General features: G+C 45.5%; 1 protein-coding gene across 1 annotated transcript in view; it reads left to right on the top strand.

The window, feature by feature from the left end:
• The first annotated feature begins 19,843 nt into the window (after window positions 1-19,843).
• efna3a (ephrin-A3a) overlaps window positions 19,844-23,004 on the top strand; it is a 70,110-nt gene continuing 66,949 nt past the window's right edge. The window contains exon 1 of the mRNA XM_037093777.1: window positions 19,844-20,516. Coding sequence (XP_036949672.1) covers window positions 20,407-20,516 — 110 coding nt within the window. The 5' untranslated portion in view covers window positions 19,844-20,406. The remainder of the gene's footprint in view (window positions 20,517-23,004) is intronic.

Below are 23,004 nucleotides of genomic sequence, written 5' to 3'. Positions count from 1 at the left end.
TGTTTCATGAGTTGTTTCTTGACGAAGCATCGTAATTTTTTTTTTTTTTAAAATCCCTTCATGGCGTTTCTGCTTTCCTCCCACCAGACTTTTCTGTTTGGCGGTAAACTCGCCTCTTCCTCCTCATTTTGTTTTCAAAGGTATTGTGTTACTGGGGGAACCAATTGTGTGGCAGGGAAAAGGATGAATTCCTCCGCTCAGTAACGCGATCAAACGCAACGTGTTACGCAGTTTATTTACGCGACTGTGGCGAGATCCTGCTGGTTTGCACTGTTTTTTCTAGTGTACGCAAAAACACGTCTGGTATCCAACTCGAGTGTCGTGGCACCATAAATCATCTCAGTGTGATTTCATGCCAATCATGTCCGGATATTTATCTGAAGCTATAATATAAGCGTACCGACAACCGCCGCCACAGGCCTGGCATTATAGGGAACGAATTCAACAGAGATCCATAAGTCGGTCTGAGATGGATATAGCTGCTTGTGTGTGGGCGGCTGTACGTCTGATTATGTCTGTCTGTTTGTGTATCCGCCTGCATCTTGTCCCCGGTTTTGTCTGTCTTGTCATTGCACCTCCAATCCGACGAGCTGTGCTGGCACGGCAGGAAAAAAAAAAAAAAAGGCCTGTCTAACACCCCGGCTGGTTAGATTATACCGTACAAGACAGTGGGACGCACTGCCATGACATCGATGACACGACGTGTGTCACCCCTCCGCCGTCTCTCTGCCATTTAGTGGCGTAGCGCTCTGTGTTGGGGGGGGGCCCATGCTGTATATTTCCCTCCTTCCCCCGTCTTTCTGCGGGATGTGATGAGGTGCAGCAATATATAAGAAATGACTTGGTGGCAACTCATCTAATATGATTTGTGTTGGAGCTCATAAAACCTCGCCAAGCGTAACTTTAAAAGAATGAAATGGAAAGGGGGCCGTGTTGATCCGGCTCCCCCGTGTCGCATTGCAGGGATCGTAAATGTGTTTAGGGCCGAGCTGCGGGACGAGGACTTTTCCTGTGAAAATTCTCTGACGATCATGTCACTTTATCCTAAAAACGTAGTGTCACCCGGCGTCCGCCTCCACGACAAAGACCTACACCTGGATGACAACTCCTTCAACTGTGTCATCCTTGTGAGAAGAAGCAGCGGGGCGCCTGATCCCCCTGCAGCACCCCTTGGAAAAATAAATAATAAACACATTTAATTAAAATGAAAACACGGCGCATTTCCGCGTTAATCCTAATTTATTCGCCTTAATTGAGCCTCCATTCGCTTTGCCAGTGGTTGGCAGAAGTGTTAATAAATAAGCCATTGTCTCAGATGCCATGGAGCATTTAGCTGAGCAAATCCTAATGTACTGTAGCACTTCACCTGCCTATTTAGCAGGACGGAAAAAAAACAGTGTCACAAACTTCTTCCATATGCGGCGTCACACGCCGGCGACACGCTGCTGCACGTACGTGAACGCGCGCTCGAGCAACACCCCGGCAATCCTCCCGCAATAATTACATCCTTTTCATATTGGAGACCCACCCCAACATTAATTATAACAGTATAATGCAATCACAGACGACTGTGTGTAGTATAATGTGCTGTGATGATATTTCCCGGCTCGTTTATCTCTCCCTCCCCCGCCAACGTTTAGTGTGTGGTCGGACAATCGATCTGTTTGTCCCCGCGTGTCTCCTCCTGCGCTCTGTGGTGCTTATTAGTGTCATTTGGTAAAGAGGATATCTCTGTGACGCCCTCCTTTGCTCTCCTTTTTTCTATAAAGCTAGCTCTCCTTCTCTCTGGGCTAGAATCATCTTTTTTTTTTTTTTTTCAAACTCGAGGATTTAATTGCGAGTTAAAAGTCTTCTTACGAGTCTTTCATTGTTCTTGAACCGTGCTCCTTTTTGTCTGTCACCAAACCAGCATGGAAGTCAACTCTCTCTCTCTCTCTTTCTCTCTGCCTCCTCCGCCTGTGTCTCTCTTTCTCATTAGCGAAAGTTTTCTCTTCATTACCCTAATGTCACAATTTTGTCTCTTTCTTCTTCGTTTTAGGAAAGTGTAATTGGGCCTGTGCGTGCTGGTGTGATTGTCTACTCTCTCTGCTGCATGTAAAATCGGCGAGAGTGAAATTTCACCCTGGGCGTATTTTTTTTTACCATTCTCTTAACCTCCCTGTTGGTGTCCCCTGGTCTCCTGTTGAGAGACGATGAATAATTTTTTTGGGGGGGGGTGAGTGCTGCATTCAGAGAACATGAAAGAAAAAAAGGTTGGACGTGGGGGCAAAATTGTCCCGCTGAATGTTTTTCTCAATCTAACTGCAGACGGGCCGCCGCCGCGATGTTACGCTTCGCGCATTTTGAAGCAATGTTTATTCGGAGCATCTGATCGGAGTCCATGTGTTTTTCTAGGGGCGTCGCAGATATCTGGTGGTGTGTATATACATATATCAAGTGGCGTGGTCCTCTTTCCATGTGGCTCCGGGCGAAGCATCTGCACACATCTGCAGAGCACAGAGTATCCCCCGTTGCCTCGTTATCTTCTCCAGAGCTGCTTAGTGATTTATTTACCTGCTCACCGAATGCCGCTCAGGCAAAAAGGACGACGGGTGTGGGGGGAATGGGGGTATGGTTGAGGACAGGTGAAGAGGGACAGAGGAGAAGGGGGGAGAAAGAGAGAGAGGAGGCGATAAGCGAGAAAGAGCGCTCGGGCGACGATAACGCGCTGATGATGAAAGGGGGCAGGTGGAAAGACACATTCGGTCGTCGTTTACAGACTGACAGAGGCAATGAAGGGCCGCGTGGTGAGAGGAGCGAGAGGAGGAGGGGGAGGGAATGAAAGCTACACAGCTGAGATTCAGTACAGCTCATTGTGCCCCTCAGATCTCATCACGAGTTTTTTGGTCTGAGGAAAATAAAATCCATGCAAACACCCGAGTACGCCACTTCACATTAGTCCGGAACCCTGTCAGCCGTTCAGAGACAGCCGAGGGGACACCAGGCGGTGGGAGAGGGAGGGAACAAGAATTTCGGTATTTTCAAGCGCAGACACACAGATACGATCTGTGCTCCAAACGTAAACAGAACCCTAAATGTTAACGACACCCCGCGAGCAAAACTCACCGCCCTGTCAGTCTGAAACGATTTGACAAGTGTTTTAATGCTGGGAAACAGCACAATCTTAATTATTAATACTTCCCGGGGCTGTTTAAGGCGTGTTTACATCAGTAAATTTTTGTAATCATCGGTGTGAAATGATTCCATAGTCTCGAGGATGATCGACTGAGAAACACACTAATTATCCGGGGAAAAACTCTTTAATTATGTATTGGAAGTTGGCTGGAGCAGTAATAAAAAGACAGACACGGGCCTTAAGTATTCAAGTTTATTGTTCCGAAGGTGTAAATGTACGGTTTGTTCTGAGAGCCCCGGAAACACTTGGTTACTAATCTTAAAGTATATCTCCGCAACATGAAATATTCACAGCTTCATAAACAACGCTCAGAGTTAAAGTTCAGAAAGAAACATCTTTAGTTAGAAGTATACAGAGTTAACACTTTAAAACTCAGTTTATCTGCTACATCAGGATTGTGCGTGTGTAGTTTGATCGGATTTGACTGACTGCGACACCAAAACCCACCGAATTCTGATTGGTGTACAGGTAAATGATCTAATTAATTAATTTCTCAGGTTTGTGGCGGTTTAAGTGATAAAAGCAGACGCTACATAGAGAGCACATTTGTAGTAGCAGATGTTCATTTCATCGTAGAGATGTAGGTTTATTTATTCAGCAGAAACTATGCAATGAAATCATAAAAGTAGACGACATGAGGTGTAGCTCGCGCTTTTGCTTGCCGACGCTCTCGACTGCAGGACAGGAGCTGCATGTTCCACCGCCGACAACACCCACATCCACGTGTTTTTCCAACAGCTGTGCTGTGCTTGGAAATCAGTGCTGTGAACCTGAGGGAAGGTGTTGAGTGTTCTCTTCAGTCAGCTGAGATTGAGCCGGAAAGAGGGGTTAAGGCCCCCGATGCACCAGGACGATGTCGGCTCTTCGGTGGAGTCGTGAGTGAGTGTCGCTGCCGTGTGTCTTGCACCGGCGGCTCTGGATGAGCCCTTGTCTGCATCTTTTCGCCAGCTTGTCGGTGAGAGAAGTCTCTCTGATGGCTCTTCAGGTAAAGTGGATCAGTAAACAAAAGAGAAACAGGGAAAAAAATAGAAGCCTGTTGCTCTGGTGTTCATGACTTCACCCATTTAGTGCAGTCGCTCCTTATTTTTCTTCTATGGAACTTCTATCCAAAATTCTGTTGATTAGAAGTGATTAGAAGTTGTATTAGTATTCACCTTGTGTGATGACGGTGAGTAGGTGAGTTTGAAAATGCCCAAACGAGTAGATACAAATGTCAGAATACCAGCATCATATCCGACTTAAAAGTTTCTCTCGATGTTGTGAGATCATCATTGTTTTGATTTTTGATCCATGAATTATTATTATTATTATTTTTCTGTTAGGTCCATGCCACGTTCTAATTTTCTATCAACAAACCCATAATAAGGCACCTCGGCCACCTCCCTAACCATTACGTCTCTATAACGAGCAGATGGGTTGGCAGCGAGTGCAGGCTTGCCAAGGTCAACCCCGGGGTACGCAGAGATATCGGCGCCTGCGAGGCAGCACTTTTATCCACAGCCAAGACTCACGCTGCTCCCTGGAGCTCAGCCTCTCCTCCCCATGCCACCCCCCCTCTGTCCCCTCTGGATCTGCCGGCTTAGCTAACTCAACCGTGTAAGCACATCTCCCCCACCGCTGGAACCAGCCTCCGTGGGGGCCCTCGCTTGCTTTGCCACACAGCACGCACCAGGCACGCACCGCCAGTCTCACTGGAAGCCAGACAGACGTTCATGGAGAGACCCCCCTGCAACCACCCTCCTGTGCACTCAGCCCTTTCCCAACCCGGCATGCTGGTTTTACCCCAGAGGTTCAGTGCCAGTCATGTCACAGCGGAGCCCTAAATCGTCCGGGGGTCTGAGATCCAGCTACCGCATTCCGCTGATTTCTGTCTGCTGCAGTTCGGGGGGTGAGGGGGTGGGGAGGAGAAGGCCTTGTTCAGACCAATCAGGGTTTTTGGGAGCTAGAGTGCTAAATGACCCTCTTAATGTCACTGGGGAGAAAAATGGGCAGTCTCTCAATTTGGCATGAGCAGGTCTGTGGCAGCAAGGCGAGGACTTGATAGAGTGTGGAGGTTTAAAGCGGCAGGAAACCTGGTGACCTTTCCCTGTTTTCTGACGCGCTGACTCGATTGCCCTTTCGAAAAATGCTAATACCAAACGGTTCTCCACAAAACAGGTCCTCCGAGGGGGCCCTCGGCGTGCCGAATAAAAAGGTGGGGGACGACTACGAGGGGTGGCACTGTGTCAAGTTTAGGGGTTCACGGTCTGTGTAATGCGCGACTTGGCTGCGTTCATTACCGAGCGTGTTTCTTGTTTTTCACGGCAGAACGACTTTTCGGCAAACATCCGAGTAAGTTCACGCAGCCAATTTAGCTCATGCAAGAAACATAACGGCCTTGCTCTCTCAAGATTTCAACATCTGAGAGGGTTATTTCGAATTTCACCGAACCTGTTACGAAACCACCGAAAGCCTGCGGTTTGTGATAAAGTATTCCTTCCTCTCCTCGCGGCACCCTGCCCAACCTCGCACACGGCATGTAGCCGTTCAGTTTCTTGAGCTCTGCAAAGAAAAAGAAAGGGAAAAAAAAACACACACAAAGAGCAACTTAATTACTTGAGATTTTATTCATTCGGCGGGCCACAGAGGTGTGCAGAAGGCAATGGAAGGCATAATTATCTTAATGGAAGACTGAGATGATGCCCTTTGTAACACAAGCACCTCTTAACGGGCAAATCAATAGCGCACCACGGCTGTGCCCTCAGCCCTGGAGTGGATCACCTCCATCTCCACTATCGAGCACTGATGATCATAATAAGCTGCTTTGATGCAATTCACATCGCCGCAAATAATGAGGCGTCCTCAATCTAGAGAACAGCATTAGGGTTTCCCATCTCTCCCTCCGTCGCTCTCTCTCTCTCTCTCTCTCCCTCGCTCTCTTGGGGAAAGTTCAACGCTAATGCAACCAAACAAGTTTCTCTTCGATCCTCTCCAGGGTTTCAATTCCCACCCGGGCCTTTACTTTTTTCGCCTCGTCTCGGCCCCTTCTCTGAAAGTGCGAGTGGCATTTCTCAGATGATTAATTAACATTTGGAAAAACCCATCATGTCGGGGGAAACTCAATCTGGCAGCCAGACGGGAAGGAAGGAAAAAGAACAATAGAGTCTGATGACCGCCCTTGTCGATCCGCAGCTCGTTGGAGAGCAGACGAGAAGAAACGAGCAGGACAACGTCCATCCTTTCCAAGATGGCCGCCACACATTTGCGTGTATCTGGCTTAGAAGCAGATGTTGCCCCACGAGGATTGCGTAACCCTGCGCGCCACCACGTCAGCTGTGTGTCACCATACTGCGAACAAGTAACTCTGATTGCTTGGCTCATTACTCCTCCTCCTCCTCACTGGACTGCTGACTAACATCACTCCTCTGAGATGCTGCACTTGGCCTTTGTACAAGTGCTTACAGCAGAGCGGACTGTGAGGCTCGCTGAAAAAGCTCTCTGAGCATCAGCTGATCCCCCAGTTGCCCATACTGATGTTCACCAAAGGAAACAAAAAAAGAAGAAACCAGGGTGCTTTGGGAGAAGCTGCAACAAGGGGGATCTAAACAGAGGCCGATGATGCTTCATGACTCCCAGTCGGAAATGCTGTCGTATAGGGTCACTGCCTGACATCTGATCCGGAGCAGACCTCTTAACCTGTGGACATTGTGTGCTGGTAGTTGACCCGCCTGTACTGACAAATCTGGCCATTGATTTCAAGTGACATTTATACCGACAGTCGAATCAGTGATGCTTTGGCAATATCGTTCTCCTGAGATTATTGCTGTTAAAGTATACTGAATTCAGTATTAGCAGTCACCCCCTCTGACAGCTTAGACAGTCAGCTATTAGTCTAAAAACACCACTTGCCCCCGTAAGACTCAGCTGTGAGATGTATGTTGGCAGCCGGTTTGCCATGTTTCTCATACTCTCTTAGCTTAAAGTGTGTGAACATGCAATGGTGGTTATAGCTGCCGCAAGGGACAGCAAGCAAAGAGCAGCAGTTATTATCGGTCTGGTGATATGCTGCCCAGTTTTTACCTCCAGATTCTGGCCATATTTTACAAGTGACACATTTTAGTTTAAAAAAAAAAACAAAAAAAAAAACCCTTTAAATGATCAAACTCCTCCATTTTTTTTTCAATAAAATCTTCAAGAAATTCATGATTTGACAGAAATTGGTAACATGATGATGTAAAAGAATCCACAAAATTCAAAAGATGCTACGCAGGTTGTGGCTGATAATAGTTATAGAATAGAAAAAGACATCTAGAACCTATACCTAGACTGAACATTTTTTTCGAATGGCATCTGATGACCATACATTAAACATGTGGCAACTTCTAAAGGATGTCTTGGACAGCCTTCCTGGCAGCAGAGCTTGACGCTGTGATGGCGGCCTGTCTACTTTCGCCGACAACCCGGATCTGTCCGCAGCAATGAATGAAAGGCACCGAAAATGTTTCGTTATAGCCAAGCCATTGACCATCTGTTCTCGCTGTCACTCCCTGTGTCACGTAGACACAAGCACTAAACAAAAAAAAAGGAAAAAAAGCCCACGCACACACGCGCGCGCTCACATACATCCAAATCCGCCACATGCCAGACAGAACCGCAATTATTCAAACAGCTAATTAGGTCAGTCAGCTCCTTCGGCCCCGCAGGAGGAGGGTTGTGCAAGATGGTCAGGCCTGACATAGTGACCTCGCGACGGCTTTCCTTGGCATCAGTAGCTGGGATTGGTCCAAAGCCAAGGGGACGAGTGACCCGAGCATCAGTTGGACTCATGATTGAAATCCTGAGCATCAAGTACAGGCCTTCTGGGCATCCTGCCATGTGTCGCTGTGATACTGTACTCCACGGATATGAGACAACCAGGAGAAAGTCTTTTTCAACAGTTGGACAGGGTTTCATGTCTCACTCAGAAGCCAAACCCTTGGATGAACAAGCAATTTGATTTTGGGGGGATTAAACACGGACTATTCACATGCATCTGTGCAGGAATTGTCTTACTTAAATTGTATTTGCGAATAATTCCTAGCTTTGCAAGTGCCAGATGGAGTCGACGGCGTGGTGCAGTGAGACAGTGAGAGGGGCGAAATGATTACAAAGGAGAGTACAGTGTGAGTGTTTTCAGAGCTGCAGCATCTACGGTTCCGCGCCAGCTGGGCAGGAGGACTGTGAAACGGTCAAAAGCTCTGGGACAAAAGAGGATGTGTTGGAGTTGAGATCGGTTCTTCAACAAGTATTCTAAGAGGTTTAAATGTCTTGTTTTTTTCTGCTTTCCTGTCCTGGTACACTTGTCTGTGAGCCCACAAGTTTCCAAAAAAGGAGATCAAGGTTAGCTACACTCACTTGTTCCTGTTTATTTGACTTGGAGCCATTTCTGAGTGTTTAATCACACCGAAATTGGAGTTTGTTATGAAGTTTATTTGGAGGCTGCGCTGCCTGATTTGGGTTGAGTTGGAGTTCTGATTTGAGTCACGCTTCCGGAGTCTCTGCAGTGGATGTGACAAGTGAAAATTAGCATGACTGTCTGAGTGACCACAGTTGTGAAAATGAGTCCCAAATCTCTTCAGCTCTCATGCAACGCCTTGGATTTATCCTGCAACTCCTTCGTGGGCTCCACAGCGGTGGAGGAAGAATTCATATTATCACATTACTTACACCACACAGTAAAAATACTCCATTACAAGTAAATGTGGGCCATTGAAAATGTTAATTAAGCAGAAGTACAAAAGCAGAGAATGTACTGACAGTAATAAATAAAATGTACATACTTGGGCAAAGTGATGTCATGAGAGGCTCTATTTTAACCCAAAGAAAGTTTTCCCAGATCTCAAGTACTTTGTTGCCTTCGTCTAAGAATTGTAGTTCCCTGAACCTAACAAAACAACACTGGAACATCACTGAAACAGAAAATACTACTATTGTCCAAATGTCCTATACTCGAAACACTCAGCCACGACAGCTTGATCTGTGACTGGACTTCACAATCCCTGGATCCGACCTTTTATGTGTACCTTAAGTTGAGGGAGTGAGACCTGTCATGCATCCAAGTTCTGTGGAAATCCGTTTGGTAGTTTTTCTATAATCCTGTGAAAACATTAGCTTCCTTGGCCGACGTACATAAACAGTTTGAACTGACATGTTCACAGCATGTGGAGGTTTAATGAAGAGAGTCGGGTGGCGCAGTGTAACAGGATGCCGTTATGATATTAAGGCTGAGCTACAGGGACTTGTTGCATGTGGACCATTTGGTGAGCGGCAGCAGGCTGCAGCTCTGACATGTCTATGAGTAATAGCCTTTCAACAGGTTGGTATACTGTAAATCGCACAGCATTTTTCCTCTCTCTGCCTGATTTTATATATATATATATATATATATATATATATATATATATATATATATATATATATATACGAAGCATTAGGTGTCAGCTGCAAGAATATTGAACGTGCTGTGCCATCATCATCCTCCATAATCAGCTTGTCTTCCTCCTTATCTTATTCAAAAGAAATCTGTGCTCCTATTCCCCAACGTGCAGCTGTAATCCAGCGGCTGTGTTTTTTTTCTTCTTTTTTTTTTCATAGTGCACACGGGGAAAGGTTGATGTCCTCGCCAGGACTTGCTCTGGTAGCGATCGTGACATTTCTCCTTCTCCCTCAGGGCTTCGCTTCACCCCCACCACCTCCCCCGCCTTCCTCAGAACACCCTCTCATCCAAAATGCTCCAATTCCTCAGGAGCAATATCTTCTGCTCGCAGAGAAAAAGGTCACATGCTCCATTATTTCAAAGTGAACTTTCGACCTAACATTTACAGAGGAGGCGAAAAATAGCCGTCGATGTGAGGACGCAGTGGGTTTTTAGTGTGGCTGTATATATTTTTTTCTTTTGGGGGGGGGGGGGCGTGAAGGATGGATGGCTAGGTGAGTGGAGGCAGCGTGTGAGGATTATCACTGTTTGACAGCTATGACTCTACAACAAGGGATAACAAGGCTACGAGCCATAAGTGTCCACACATTGATCTGAGCCTTACAGCAACATGTACTGTACAAGCTAACATGGCACATTGCAATTCGTTTACATGCTAATAATAACTGTTCTCACTGTGCATTATGGAGCGCGTGTACACGTAGGATGCCGCCAACCCCCGAGGCTCGGATGGCAGCGACTAAACTACTGCCTTTTGACTCTGATTCACACTGCCAGTCAATCCTCTCTGCCTCTGCAGCCCAGCCTCCATAGCTTCTCATTAGAGCTGTGGGCAAAGCACAGTGATGAGATGCAAAGTGAAATCTTTTTCCCATTCGGAGTGTGTCATTAAGTGTGCGCAGAGACTGTAAGAGGGGAAGCTGTGTTTACCGGTGACGCCCACCTCGCAGCCAATTACTGATCATTAAAGCATTTCGGGGACGCCACTTTTTACTTAACAGCAGATGACAGCCCGGATGTTCAGAGAGGAAGAAACAGGAGGGAAACAGTCCTTTATGAATGCATTGAGATTCTTACTTAATTGCTGGCTGAATCGATGCTCCGACCTGTGGTCAGTCCGGGCTGCTGATTTGAGCCTGGTTATTGACTCAGCTGCTGTGTGTTGGTGCTGGTGCAGCACCAGTCCTCTGGGCTTCACAAGAACAGAAACAACTTTTTAAACAGTGTAAAATCACCTCCTCCTGGTTCCTTCGCTATTCTTTTTTACCTTTGCAGGCCCTCAGCATGCTGTCAGGTTTGTCAATATTTGTTTATGCTCATGCTTATGTTATTATATCGCAGCACAAGGGCTCATGTAGTCATTTTATAATGCTCGGTGTTCCATAACAACATGAATCGCCTAATTTCCCAGACATGGCCGCATTGATTTGTAGTCAGTCATGAAGAAGCAGGATTTTTTCCTCAGTTCTATCTATCTATCTGTCTTTCTATCTATCTATACGAATACGTATACATATCCAATAAGGCAATTTTTTTGGTGTTCTTTCAAGCACGAGGTTACATTGGAAACTGGGAGCTCTTTGACAGGTTTGTCAGCGTTTGAGAGTAGTGGATTTAACAGCGACATATTCTGCCTGTCTCTTTAAGACCACGCCTCCTGAATACCCGATCTGCTCTGATTTGTCAGCTCACACGTGCCTGAGCCAGCACCACAAATGACAACAGGGCATCTGCGCTCAATCAGTTCTCATGAGCCGAGAGCTCTTAATTATGCAAGTATGTGACACGATGACGTAGTGTGATGTCAAGAAGTCACGGGATTAAAGGCGAGACCACTGACGAGGCATTTCAGGAGCCGTGTTTTCTGCGGGAGAGAGGAGCTTCTGGTGCCGCGGACTTTGGCAAGGAAAGCAGCAGCATCAGTCAGGTTATATACAGTTAATGTAATCAGTTATTAATTCATGAACCTGTGTTAGTTAGTGCTGTATATTGGCAGCGTATTACAGACACTTTCTTCATTACAGATCAAGGCACATTTTAATTGACTCCATTCATTAATTCACTGTGTTGCACCTGTTTCTATCCATGATTCAATATTCTCTAAGCTTTTCTGATTTGTTCTGTGACTGAAAGATCAACACTTTAATTCTCTTTTATGATCATGTGTCTTTCACCGGAGCCTCTCTTCCCACCTTTATTTGCATAATATTAAATCATACTGGATATTTGCATATAATATCAAAACAAGAAAAAAGATTAGAGCTTCAACTGTCTACGTTTTCCGACGTGTTGTGAAAGCTCCTCGCGGTTTTTAAAGGGTGAACATTTCCGCCGCAGTTACAACTTTCACAGTAAAAAAAAATAAAATAAAATAAAATCACTTCAGAGCCGCGTTGCACTGAGATCATGAGTGTTCGGCTTCCTAAAGGTTCTGAGCAGTGGAATATGTTCCTCTTCCCCCGTAACAGTCATGCTAATAATTTCTCCTCCTTTTTGTTTGCTCATCAGACACATGCTGCTCGGCTCTTGTTTTCCCTCTCCGCTCCTCAATATTTCATGCCATTGAGAGTGCATCTATTCTTGGCGTTTCCCCGTGCCCCACCACCTACCGACTGTCAAAACATAATTTTCTATCATTTGACACCCCTCCACCTCCTTAACCCTCTCAGTGCCTTCAAAGCAGAGTCCACCATGTGCGTTAGGCTGACCTGAGTTGTGCTAAATGAACTTTTTGTTCACCTTCTGAGCCACATTTAGGTTCAGTTGATCCAAATACATCAAAACATCGTTTAACACGATGCATTTGCTGTTCTGGTAGATGACATTAGATGAGACTTGATACACATGCTTGAGAGCCACGTATTTTAGATTAAAAGTGTTTTGGATTGCTGAACTTATGAATACCGAAACCATCTGCAGCCTATAGAGAAATTACCATGTACCACACTTTGGTACTTTTCATCTTAGGAAAGCATTTTAAACATGCCGAATTTTATGTGATTTAAACCAAGTGATTCATTCATCAGTTCTTGGGATCAATCATGTTAACGTAAAACTTGCCAGTGCATACTCAGGACACAGTCTCTGTGAGATACAGTGTATTCCATCTATACATTGGCACCATGAAGTGCTTGTCAGCGTTCGACCCCCCAATTCAGACAACATATTATTGTAGCTGGCAATTTCTGTTACTTTTCAACAATTGTGAGGTAAGAAAGAAAGAAAGCATGTTTTGAACATCTCTGTCAAGCTTATTCTTTCTTCACACTGTTACTTCCACCCCGTCCTTTTTGTATGATCGCACTTGGATACCCAGGTTTGGACAAAAAAAATAAAAGAGAAACCATGATGTGCGTTTGACTTGGATTTGGTCGCGTCAACTTGACAGTTTGCGTTCAAGTTCTTTCAGTTCAAAGTGATGGTCCTACTGTCTGTGTTGGGCCTGAGGTTTGTTATTTACGTGACAGTGCTTTGAATGCACCGCAGAGGCTCTTTGTTACTTTCGTGGTGGCAAACATTCATTCAGCTCCCAATTACTGCATGGGGCTCAGGTTGAGTTGGGATGTGAGGAAAATAGAACTGCTGTCGAGTTCAGGTTTGGGTTCTGGCATTATGTTGTCAGTCAGTCAGTCAGGTTTGAACAGAAAAATGCTGCCAGAGCTGAACTCCAAAGTATGACAGCATTGTCGATTAGAACAGCTCATCTTGTGCCTTCAGACATTGACGGACAACTTGTCTTCCTATCTAAATATTTTTAGACAAATCTCCATCTTAAGCCTCAATAAAAGAGGGTATGGAAACCATTCTTTTGATAAATTGCACACTGAAGATATCACATTCATGCTTGCTCACATACGAAGGCAGAAAACATTCAATTCTAGTTTGCTGATGACTCGGTAGCCAACTAGCTATCCAGCTAACGTTCTCTGTAATTGCTGATTTGTGCACGGCAGTCCCACATTTTGATGTGTTTCAATGCTTATGGCATTCGACACCCAAAATCTAACAGAAGTCCAGCAGCGGAATTGTTACACTTGGCTAGGAGCATGGGTTGCTAATGTTATTAGTGGCCAGGTAATGAATCCATGTTCTTTTCTATTTGGTGACTTGATTGAAAGCGTGAAGTTGAGTAGGAATAGCTAGCGTCAATGCTTTTCTATCACCGTCAGATTAATGGCAAGTAGCTTTTGTGTAAAAAACAGGATTGTCACATTAAAGCAAGAAAGATCACCAAAACTGGAAATAGCATGTTTTGAAGGTATTTCAACCACTCCCCCTTTTAACTTTGTTCTGAGGGCAGGGAGGAACTTGCAAAGCAGACATAAATTGGAAATGGAAAGTGTTTTATGCAGGTCAAGTCCACTCAAGCAAAGTTTTAGTGTAGTTCTCTATAACACGCGGTGGCTTTACAGGCCGGCCAACCAACGGACTGTGCAGCCAACTGCATTGTGATCATTTCCCTGCTTGTTTCTGAAGCCCTCATATATTCACATTTGCTTTATTAAGAAGTATTACGCCCCTAATCCATGCCAACTCACTCCTGACATTATTCTGCCATTTCATTTCATTTATTCCCCTGAACATATTGTCCTCGCAGTTCATCTCCTTGTCATCTCCTCCAGCCCTCTGTCCTTTAACGGCCATTTACCAACACATCACTCCCTTCCCCAAAGGCTCAGCCCTCATCCCGGCATCCATTTCCCGGCGCTCCCTTCTCATCACGGCCCGACGCTGAGGAACATTGTCCTTGATTGCTTGGCAGATGCCATTATCCTGGGCTTATATCTTCACAATCACATTAGCCATTTGCACAGCTGGGTACTTACTGAAGCGAGGCAGGTTAAGCACCACACTCGAGGGGGACAAAACGATGGAGGCCCACCTGGAGCTTAGGCCAGGACTCTCCTCAGCACCGTGCCATTACTGAAAACACTGTTGGCCTTTCTTCCATTTAGCTAATGCTCCCATGTCTCCCTCACCATCTTCCCTCCCCTACACTCCTTGATTTCTCAGTTCATACTTTAGTCTCCGTTGACTCTACCTGCCCCCTTGATTCCTACACTGTAATTTCTTCCCACCACCAACCTCGGTCCATCCGTGCCCGCAGGCCTCCTGCAATTCGTCGTCCCACACGCTAACTTTTTTGTCCCTCACTTTTTTATCAACCGCCCCCCACTTACTGGGGTCAAGACAAAATGCAGATTCAATCCAAATGAAAAAAAGCAAGGAAAGGAGGAAGATGATGGTTGGTACTGAGCACCAGAGGCAGGCCTGAGTTTCATCTTTAAACACTCTTGAGCACAATATTCCCAATGTGTACTCCTACCCCTTATTTCCAAGTGTCCTTTTGCCTCTCAGAACAGAGTTAAATCTCACCTATATGAAATGGGGCAAGCTTTAGGTCTACGCCTGGTGTGTCCGATACTTGTCAGGGACGTCTGATGCAATAAAATGGGAGAAACGCAACATTTAAATGTGTCAAAATGTGGGTCTGTCATGCACAAATCAACTGCGGCAATGTATCGTCAGCTAGGTAGCTAGCTACCAAAACACTGGCAAATTAGTGTTGATTCTTTTGCGCTTGTTATGAGGAAATGACCATAGCGACACTTCACCCCTTGGCGTGAAATCGCAAAATGGAAGGGTAGGGTCAGGGGGTGTGTTCGGACTGGGCCTCCTGCTCAGAGGTGCATATTTGTCTGTGCCTTTGAATTGTTGTTATTTGTGTCACAGCTGCTACGTATTCAAAGTTTGACATTTCACTTGATTAACTGATTAGTCAAATAAATCGCTGTTTACCGCCACCGCCACTGGACGTTAAACTCAATCGAGACAACCTCATTTTAATCCATTAGCGGCAAAGCTGAGATTACTCCGAAATGAGACGTAGGGGGATGAGGAACAGATGGGCGTGGGAAATTAGAGACAGATAGGAGCCGGGAGGAGGACTGAAGAAGTCCCACCGAGGAAGAAACCAACACACTCTCGACTTGGGATGTTGCTTACTGCGTGAATGAAGTTGGTAGGGGAATCAATATCAAGTCAGCAAGGACGCATGAAAGTGTTGAGGCTGATTGATGATAACAAATTATCTGAATAATCAATATGCCCATAGCTGCTGTTCATGAATTAATCACAAACAGAGTCGGAGTCGGGGTAACGAGCCACGGTTACTGTTACTATAGGCTGCGCCGACGCCTATTGCAAAATACAAACCTGTGCAGCTGCAGACACTGCAGGAGGCAGTGCACATTCACAAACAGTGCATCACATGTTGCAAAGTCGAAAGACCAAATGCGCTCAATAACTTAGGACGCCGCGAAGCTCCAGTCGGGCGCGTGTGTTCAGAACGCACACTCGTACACACAAAGCACGTCATAAATATGCATTTGTGCCTCTGCTGGTTCAGACGAGTCCAGGAAACATATTAAATGTCACTCCTTATATTTCCATCTCACTTTTATTGCCACTGTGTGGTCGGCGAACACGACGGGAAGCGGGAGATGATCAGTTTATGAAGAAATGTGAGTATATGCTCCCGATACGCAGCACTTTTCCTCCTGAGCACGAGGCGACAAAAGGATGACAAATGTGAGAGTGGATGGAGGCGAGTAATCCAGTGGAGCCGCACAGATAGGTAGTGGGACAGAGAGGGAGAGTTGGATGGGGGGTGGAGGGGTGGAGAAGTGATGGTACTTGCTCTTTCATCCGCCCCTTTACTCCAGTCACCACGGCAACATGCCTGGAGGGCACTCAAGAGAGGCGTCATCACTGACAAAAACAACAGAGAGGCAGAGAGTGAGTGAGAGCGAACGAGAGCAAACTAGACAGACAGTGTGTATGAATGAGAGCTGAGAGAGGAAGTAGGCAGCAGATCTACAACTTGAACCCGAACGCAAGACGCTCGGTAGGCAGGCAGAGCAAAGAACAATTTATAAAATAAAGCTCAGGACCAGATCAAAACAAAACGAAAAAAAAAGAAAAGCTAAACAAAGTTCAAATCAAGAAAAGCAGAGAATAAATCAAAAAGCAAAGCAGAACCTAGGAAAAACACGAGGAGTATAAGACAGAAACAAACCGTGGTAGAAAATGACACAAAGACACGGGAGCAGGCTCGGGGGAACAAAACAGACGAACTGACAAAAACAGCAGGGAGCACACAGACTATATACACATGGGCTTAATAACTAACAGGACACAGGTGAACACAGGAAAAGGGCAACAAACTACACAAAGGCGGGAAATGAAAGCAAAACATGACACATGAGGGCAGAACTTCTAAATAAAACAGAAACCATAAACTCAAATTATGACAGCAAACAAACAAACAAAAAAACCCATAAAAATCCCTTCACATTGCTTGTCTGGCGTAATCCAAGTCTCTGGAAGCCCCCAAGACCCAAATCTGATTAGAAACAATGTTATTTACACCCTCAACATGTGGTTGTGCATGTGCACCCACTTCAGGCAAGGTGCTCGCTACTGCCGTTGGCTTTCAACCGACTCCGGCTGTTTCCCCTCCTCGCTCAAAGAAGTGCGAGTTTGACCTTCAGCGGCTCGGTTAAGAAGCGTAACGAACGTTCATTCATCAGTGGAGGTCACTCAGATTAATGTTTGGGTCGCTCGGCTAAAGTTTCACCAACAGCGACTGCGAGCATGTTCGCGGGTGTGAAAACCACTGATATCCCCTCCAAAAAAGGACACTATTATGAGATATGAAATTGGCAGAGTTAATCAAACCGAGGCTAATGCTTAATATTTGGAATTAACTGAGCCATTAATACTGCGGGCTGCCGTTAGGATAGATAGAGTGGTTAAACCACCACCGGCGAAATTAAACAGGTTAATTAAAGTCTCAAATTTTCATACACTCCCCCCTCGGACTGTATTTCACCGCTAAACACACACATTGATGCACACATACACACACACATACACACACATAATTACTCACACGTGTGTTATTACTTTACTTGTGATGGCCTTCCACCGGCCTTATTAATTTTCTAATATTAATATGAGTCCTTATTCTCACCATCACTCCTGTTGAAAAGTGAAACCAAAATAACCTCATATCTCCAAATCTTTTTTTTCTACACAGGAAAAAAAAAGAAATCCCTCTTTCTTTTCTTTTCTTTTCTTTTTTTTTTTTTTTAAAAATGCAGCAAACAAAATAAACAACTATAAATCCTATCACAGTTACACCGTTTCAGACCAAAAGCAGTGTGCATATGCAGGTTTTCTGATTGCGAGTTAAACCACTGAAACCCACAGTAACAGTATCGGGGGATTGACTCCTTTCCCTTTTCCCTGCTTTATTTCTGACTTGTCACATCTGACTTCACAAAGGCTCCAGATAACACAACTATAGTACGCAGTCTTTTTTTTTCTCCCTTTTTTCAGAGATCATAATACAGGAAAAGATGTTTGAAAAAGCTGCCTAAATATAAAATTCCCAGTGCACTAGTGTCTTTGTAGACGATAAGGTTTATCATTAGACTGTAAAATACCATTACAGGTTTCTCCATCACAAGTGTCTGAAGGACGACTTTTGAAGGATCATCGCGAAGATTTTTGGAATTTGGCCGATATATCTAGATTACATATTTTTCGGAGGGGCTCCAGCTCTGGTGGTTACTTTTTAAATCTTTTACTACAGTCTCTCTTTCAAACTCAGTGGCAACTGATTGATGTTCAAGTGCTGCTTAAACGGGCACAAAGTTTTTAATCACCAATTTGAATGTGATTGCAACAAAAAAGTGCAGAAAATCAGCGAGAGTCCTTAAATACCCTGGTGCAAAGTTATTTGACCCTGGAATTAATGCTGATTGTTCCTTTTTCCACTGAGGACAAAAGCCAGATGTCAGTGGGTTTCTTTTTGCCCAGTGTGAAAGGGCTATTACAGTCAGGCATAGGTGCCACCAGTGGGGACTTTTGAGCCTCAAGTCCCAATTATTTTACTAATTATTACTAATTTTTTTTTTTTACTAAACCCATGAATTTATGTGCAGTTTCTGTCTATGTAACTGTGGAGACTGACTATAAAGGTCGGGCAGCAAAATAAGTGTTTTTTAACAGGCAGAAACCTCAGAGCAGAGCTGGACGCAGTGGGTTGAGGGCATAGAAACCTGAAGAAAGTCTCAGAAGGCTGAACAGTGGTCCGTTTCTAGTTCGGCTGGATGATTTGGCTGGGAACGAAGGCAGACTACGCGTTGAATCCTCAAAAATAGCTTGCAGGCTTTCACGATCCCTCGTGTAGTCTGATCCCACAATTAGTAGGCACTTTCCGTCATCATGTTGATTTTTCTTCTAATTTGAAACCCATTTGTAAATCAAACAGCTTCCATTTTTCTGGTTGTTGACAGGAATTTGAAAAGTGTGCTTGTAATTAACCATGATGATGATTCATTGTGTGATAATGAGTGCTTTCACAGCCAGCGAGGAGTTTAGTCTTTTAGCGCGTTCCCAGCTTAAAGGAAAAGTTCACCCAAAAATGAGAATTTACAGGCATAACAGGCGTTACATGAATATATATAAATATAAATTATGGAATACGTACACTCCAGGCAGTCAGCTGCTACTGTGTACTAGTGGCGTTATTTTAGATCACACTACCTTGCTCAGCATGACCTGCCCTACTCTGTCTCTGATCAGTTACATCCTGCCCCTTTATGTAATGCATGTACAACTCTCACCAAAGATTGAGTAGAGGAGAGATGTCTCACTCCGTACCTAAAACGGAGCATTGCACTGCTGCAGCAATGCACCATGTGAGAAAAAGTGTTTGTTTTTTTTAAGTTAAAATACATAAACCTCTTCTACTAGGACCCCCAAACAAAAGAATAAACCTGAGAATTAACACAATATGACCTCTTTAACCTTTAATCTTTTATGTTTTGTGAAAATTAGGGTCCCTTACCTAAGCTTCAATCTTAAAAGCTTTTTTTTACCTATTAGTTTTAATTCAGAGAATATCATTTTATCTTCACAGTTACACAAATACACACACACACACACACACACACACACACACACACACACACACACACACACACACACAGTGTTTGTTTTGAGGGGGGCGGGGCATCAGAGGAGATGGACATGTGAGCGCATCTCCTCCATCAGAGGGCGGGCTTGTAGCGTTGTGTGCGCAGCGTGTGGCTGCCGCTGCTGCTGCTGCTGCTGCTGCTGGTGATGATGATGATGATGGTGGTGAAGATGATGATGATGATGATGATGATGATGATGATGATGAGAGGAGCGGCAGGTCCACAAACCTTTCAGCGGAGATCCGGACAAACAAACACCGACCTCCGCTGTCACTTGTGAATGTGGTAGCCTCTGTTGCCTTATTATCACTCGCTCCTGTCTTGTGATCCGCCAACACGTGAAGGAGCGGACCGGAAAAGTGCGCACCAGAAGAAGAAGAAAAAAAAGGAGAGAGAGGGAGAGAGAGAGAGAGAGAGAGAAAAAAAAGAAGAAGTCCAGAACAGATTCGGCACAAGTGTGAAGGTGTCCACATGGCTCTCGTCGCAATGGGATTTGAGTTGAGGAACACGTAAGCGGCGAGAAGTCAGCCCGAGTCGAGCCTGTCGTTAAGGTAACTGGGAACTTGGAAGAAGAAAAAAAAATAATAATAATATATATATATATATATATAGAGAGAGAGAGAGAGAGAGAGAGGGGGGATGTTGTGAACGACGCGTCGCCTGGGACAGACGGAGCGGGGACGCGTAAAGGAACGAGAAGGGGATCCAGGTCTGGACGGAGAGGGATTATGGCTCTCGCAACGTTTTCTCTCAGCCTCGTCACGCTGGCGCTCGCGAACTTGCACCTGTCGAGAGCCAGCGACCGACATGCGGTGTACTGGAACAGCTCCAACATAGAGTGAGTGTCCTCTCCGGGTTTTTATTTTTTAACTTGTGTCGCTCTTTTTGTTGGCGTTGCACCTGCGCTGGCAACTTGTTTACAACAAGTCGGCGGTCCCCCTCTGCAGTGGCGCGCTCCTTTTGTTTATGACACAACAACTGATGTACATTAAAATGAGATCAGCATCCTCAGGTGTTTATGATAAGAGTCTGAGATGTGTGAAAAGAAAAAAAAAAAAAAAGAAGATGTGATTTAAGCTCTCTGTTTATCAAGCTGGAGTACAGTAACGCACCTCCGCAGGGGGAAAGTGTTTCCACGCTGCTGCTCCGCGCTCTGCTGCATGCAGAGTGCTCGCTATATAAATATTTGATTTCTCCCCCACATTTAATCCATCCACTGCCTCTCAACAATGACTCGTTTAAGCAGACGGTGTTTTCATTAACCCTGCTCAGTTATTTTAATGTTTGTCACTCAAAGCTCAAACTTCCATTAATCTGCCTGGGCACACACACACACACACACACACACACACACACACACACAGATGTATTCCTGAACCTGTCCTCCTCGGACTTCGATTCCTTCTCCTACAACAGTCAGCTTGCTTACCTCAGGTAAGCTTCCCCAGGCTCTCATATCTATCTCTACCTGCGAGCCATGAAGCCGGCTCGCTGTGGGGCAGAGAGAGATCGATGTGGATTCTACCGCCTTTGTCTTCTCATTAGCCGACAGTGAATCCATCTTTCTCACATTCTTTTATCTCCTCTCCTCACACAACCCCCCCCCCCCCCCCCCCCACACACACACACACACTCACCCTCCTCCTCCTCCTCCTCCTCCTCCCTCCTATCTGTGTTCCTCCTCTGTCCATTTGTATTCACCTCAGACGCGGGTCTCTCCTATCGCCTCCCTCTATCTCATACTTGGTTATTTTCTCCCCTCTCTCTATTTTTCTGCTGTGTTCCACCAGCCCGGCCTGTCCCCCTCAATTCCCCCCCCCCCCCCCCCTTTTTTTCTCCTCTTTTCAGCATCTCATCACCGCCCCCCCATCTGCTCCTCGCTCCCTCAGTCACCTCCCAGGCTCTCTCAGCTGAGGGTATGCATACGGTAGATGATTAGAATTAGGAAAAAAAATAAAAAACTGTATGGAAGTTACTCAATGGATGTGGCGGTGGGGCAATTCAAATATTTGAACGTTTTCCTCTAATCAAACAGCGCGAGAGAGAGAACGGCGTTAAAAGCCTGATGGAAACAGCCGAGGCGCCGCTGCGGATCTGTCACCTCCTCATTAAAGGTGCGCGAAGAGAGAGAGTATGATCAGAAGAGACAGGTCTCTACTGAGGACAGCACCATTTCATACTGTTTCACTTTGTTTGCATTTGGCGGACCCCGCCACCTTTCTAGCCTCAAACGGTGTTCTGGGGACCTTGTTTTCCTCTGAGAGCAGCTTGTTTATTCAGTTATGGAAAAAGGAAATATCTCCCAAGTGTGTATTATTACCTCATCCATATTGTTAACATTATATTCCTGATTTTCAGTTTCTTCTTCAAAACTGCACGCCGCCCCCTTTAATGTCGCCATGTGAACGGCGGAGCCACGTTCCAAACTGTTTCCAGATTTATGACCGCCGTTAATCCCATCAGTCTGACGCGAGTAGAGAGCGGCTGTAATAACAGAGCCTGACTCGCGTTTAAGCTCCGTAAAGGTGCTCCGGTTATTTTTGAGTGTCACAATCAGCATCGGCCCTATCTGTCAATTTTAATTAGTCTTTCAGGCGTGCGCTTAGTCTAAAATGATTTTTCTCAGCATGGGGAACATGGATCAGCGTTGTCGTTTATTACAGTTTTAGCACATTCTGTGGATTTGAATTGGCATTGGTGTGTTAAAATGACAAATATGCACTTGTGTTAATGAATTCAAGGTGCTCTGTGTGTGTGTGTGTGTGAGTGTGTGTGTGTGTGTGTGAAAGAGAGGGAAACAGAGAGAGAGAGAGAGAGACAAAGTGCAGGTGTGGGTCTACATGCCTGCGTGTGCAGAAACCTTTCCTTCCTCCACAGTGGGATACAAATCTCTAAAATAATGCAAAAATTGACCCAGTTTGCAGGTAGCAGACAAATCCTCAGAGGCTGTGGCAGGAATACTGATGGCCATCAAGCTTTAAAAAGGCCTTAGGCTTGGGGCCACTTCTCTTCCGCTGTGTCCACATGCATAGAGAACCAGCTGAAGGCCTCATTCACTTGTTCCAGCGACGCAGCTCCTTCCCCTCATCCAGCCCTGGTTATAGAGACGAGCTCCGGAGGGAGGAGCGAGACCGAAGGCAGCGACAGAGAGCCAGAGCTCAGAGGCCTTCAGGGCCAAAGTCTGGTGGAGGCCTTAATGTTTTCACCCCAGAGCGCGGCATTCAGTGCAGATGGTTACGGCACAGCTGCAAGAAATGGGATCACTTGGATGCCAAGCTGTTTGTGCCAAAGCCATGAAAATGGCTTTTTATGATAAAGCGCAGCTC

Source organism: Acanthopagrus latus, chromosome 3 (assembly GCF_904848185.1).
Source record: "Acanthopagrus latus isolate v.2019 chromosome 3, fAcaLat1.1, whole genome shotgun sequence".
Taxonomy (NCBI): Eukaryota; Metazoa; Chordata; class Actinopteri; order Spariformes; family Sparidae; genus Acanthopagrus; species Acanthopagrus latus.
This window is presented reverse-complemented; position numbering and strand designations above follow the sequence as displayed.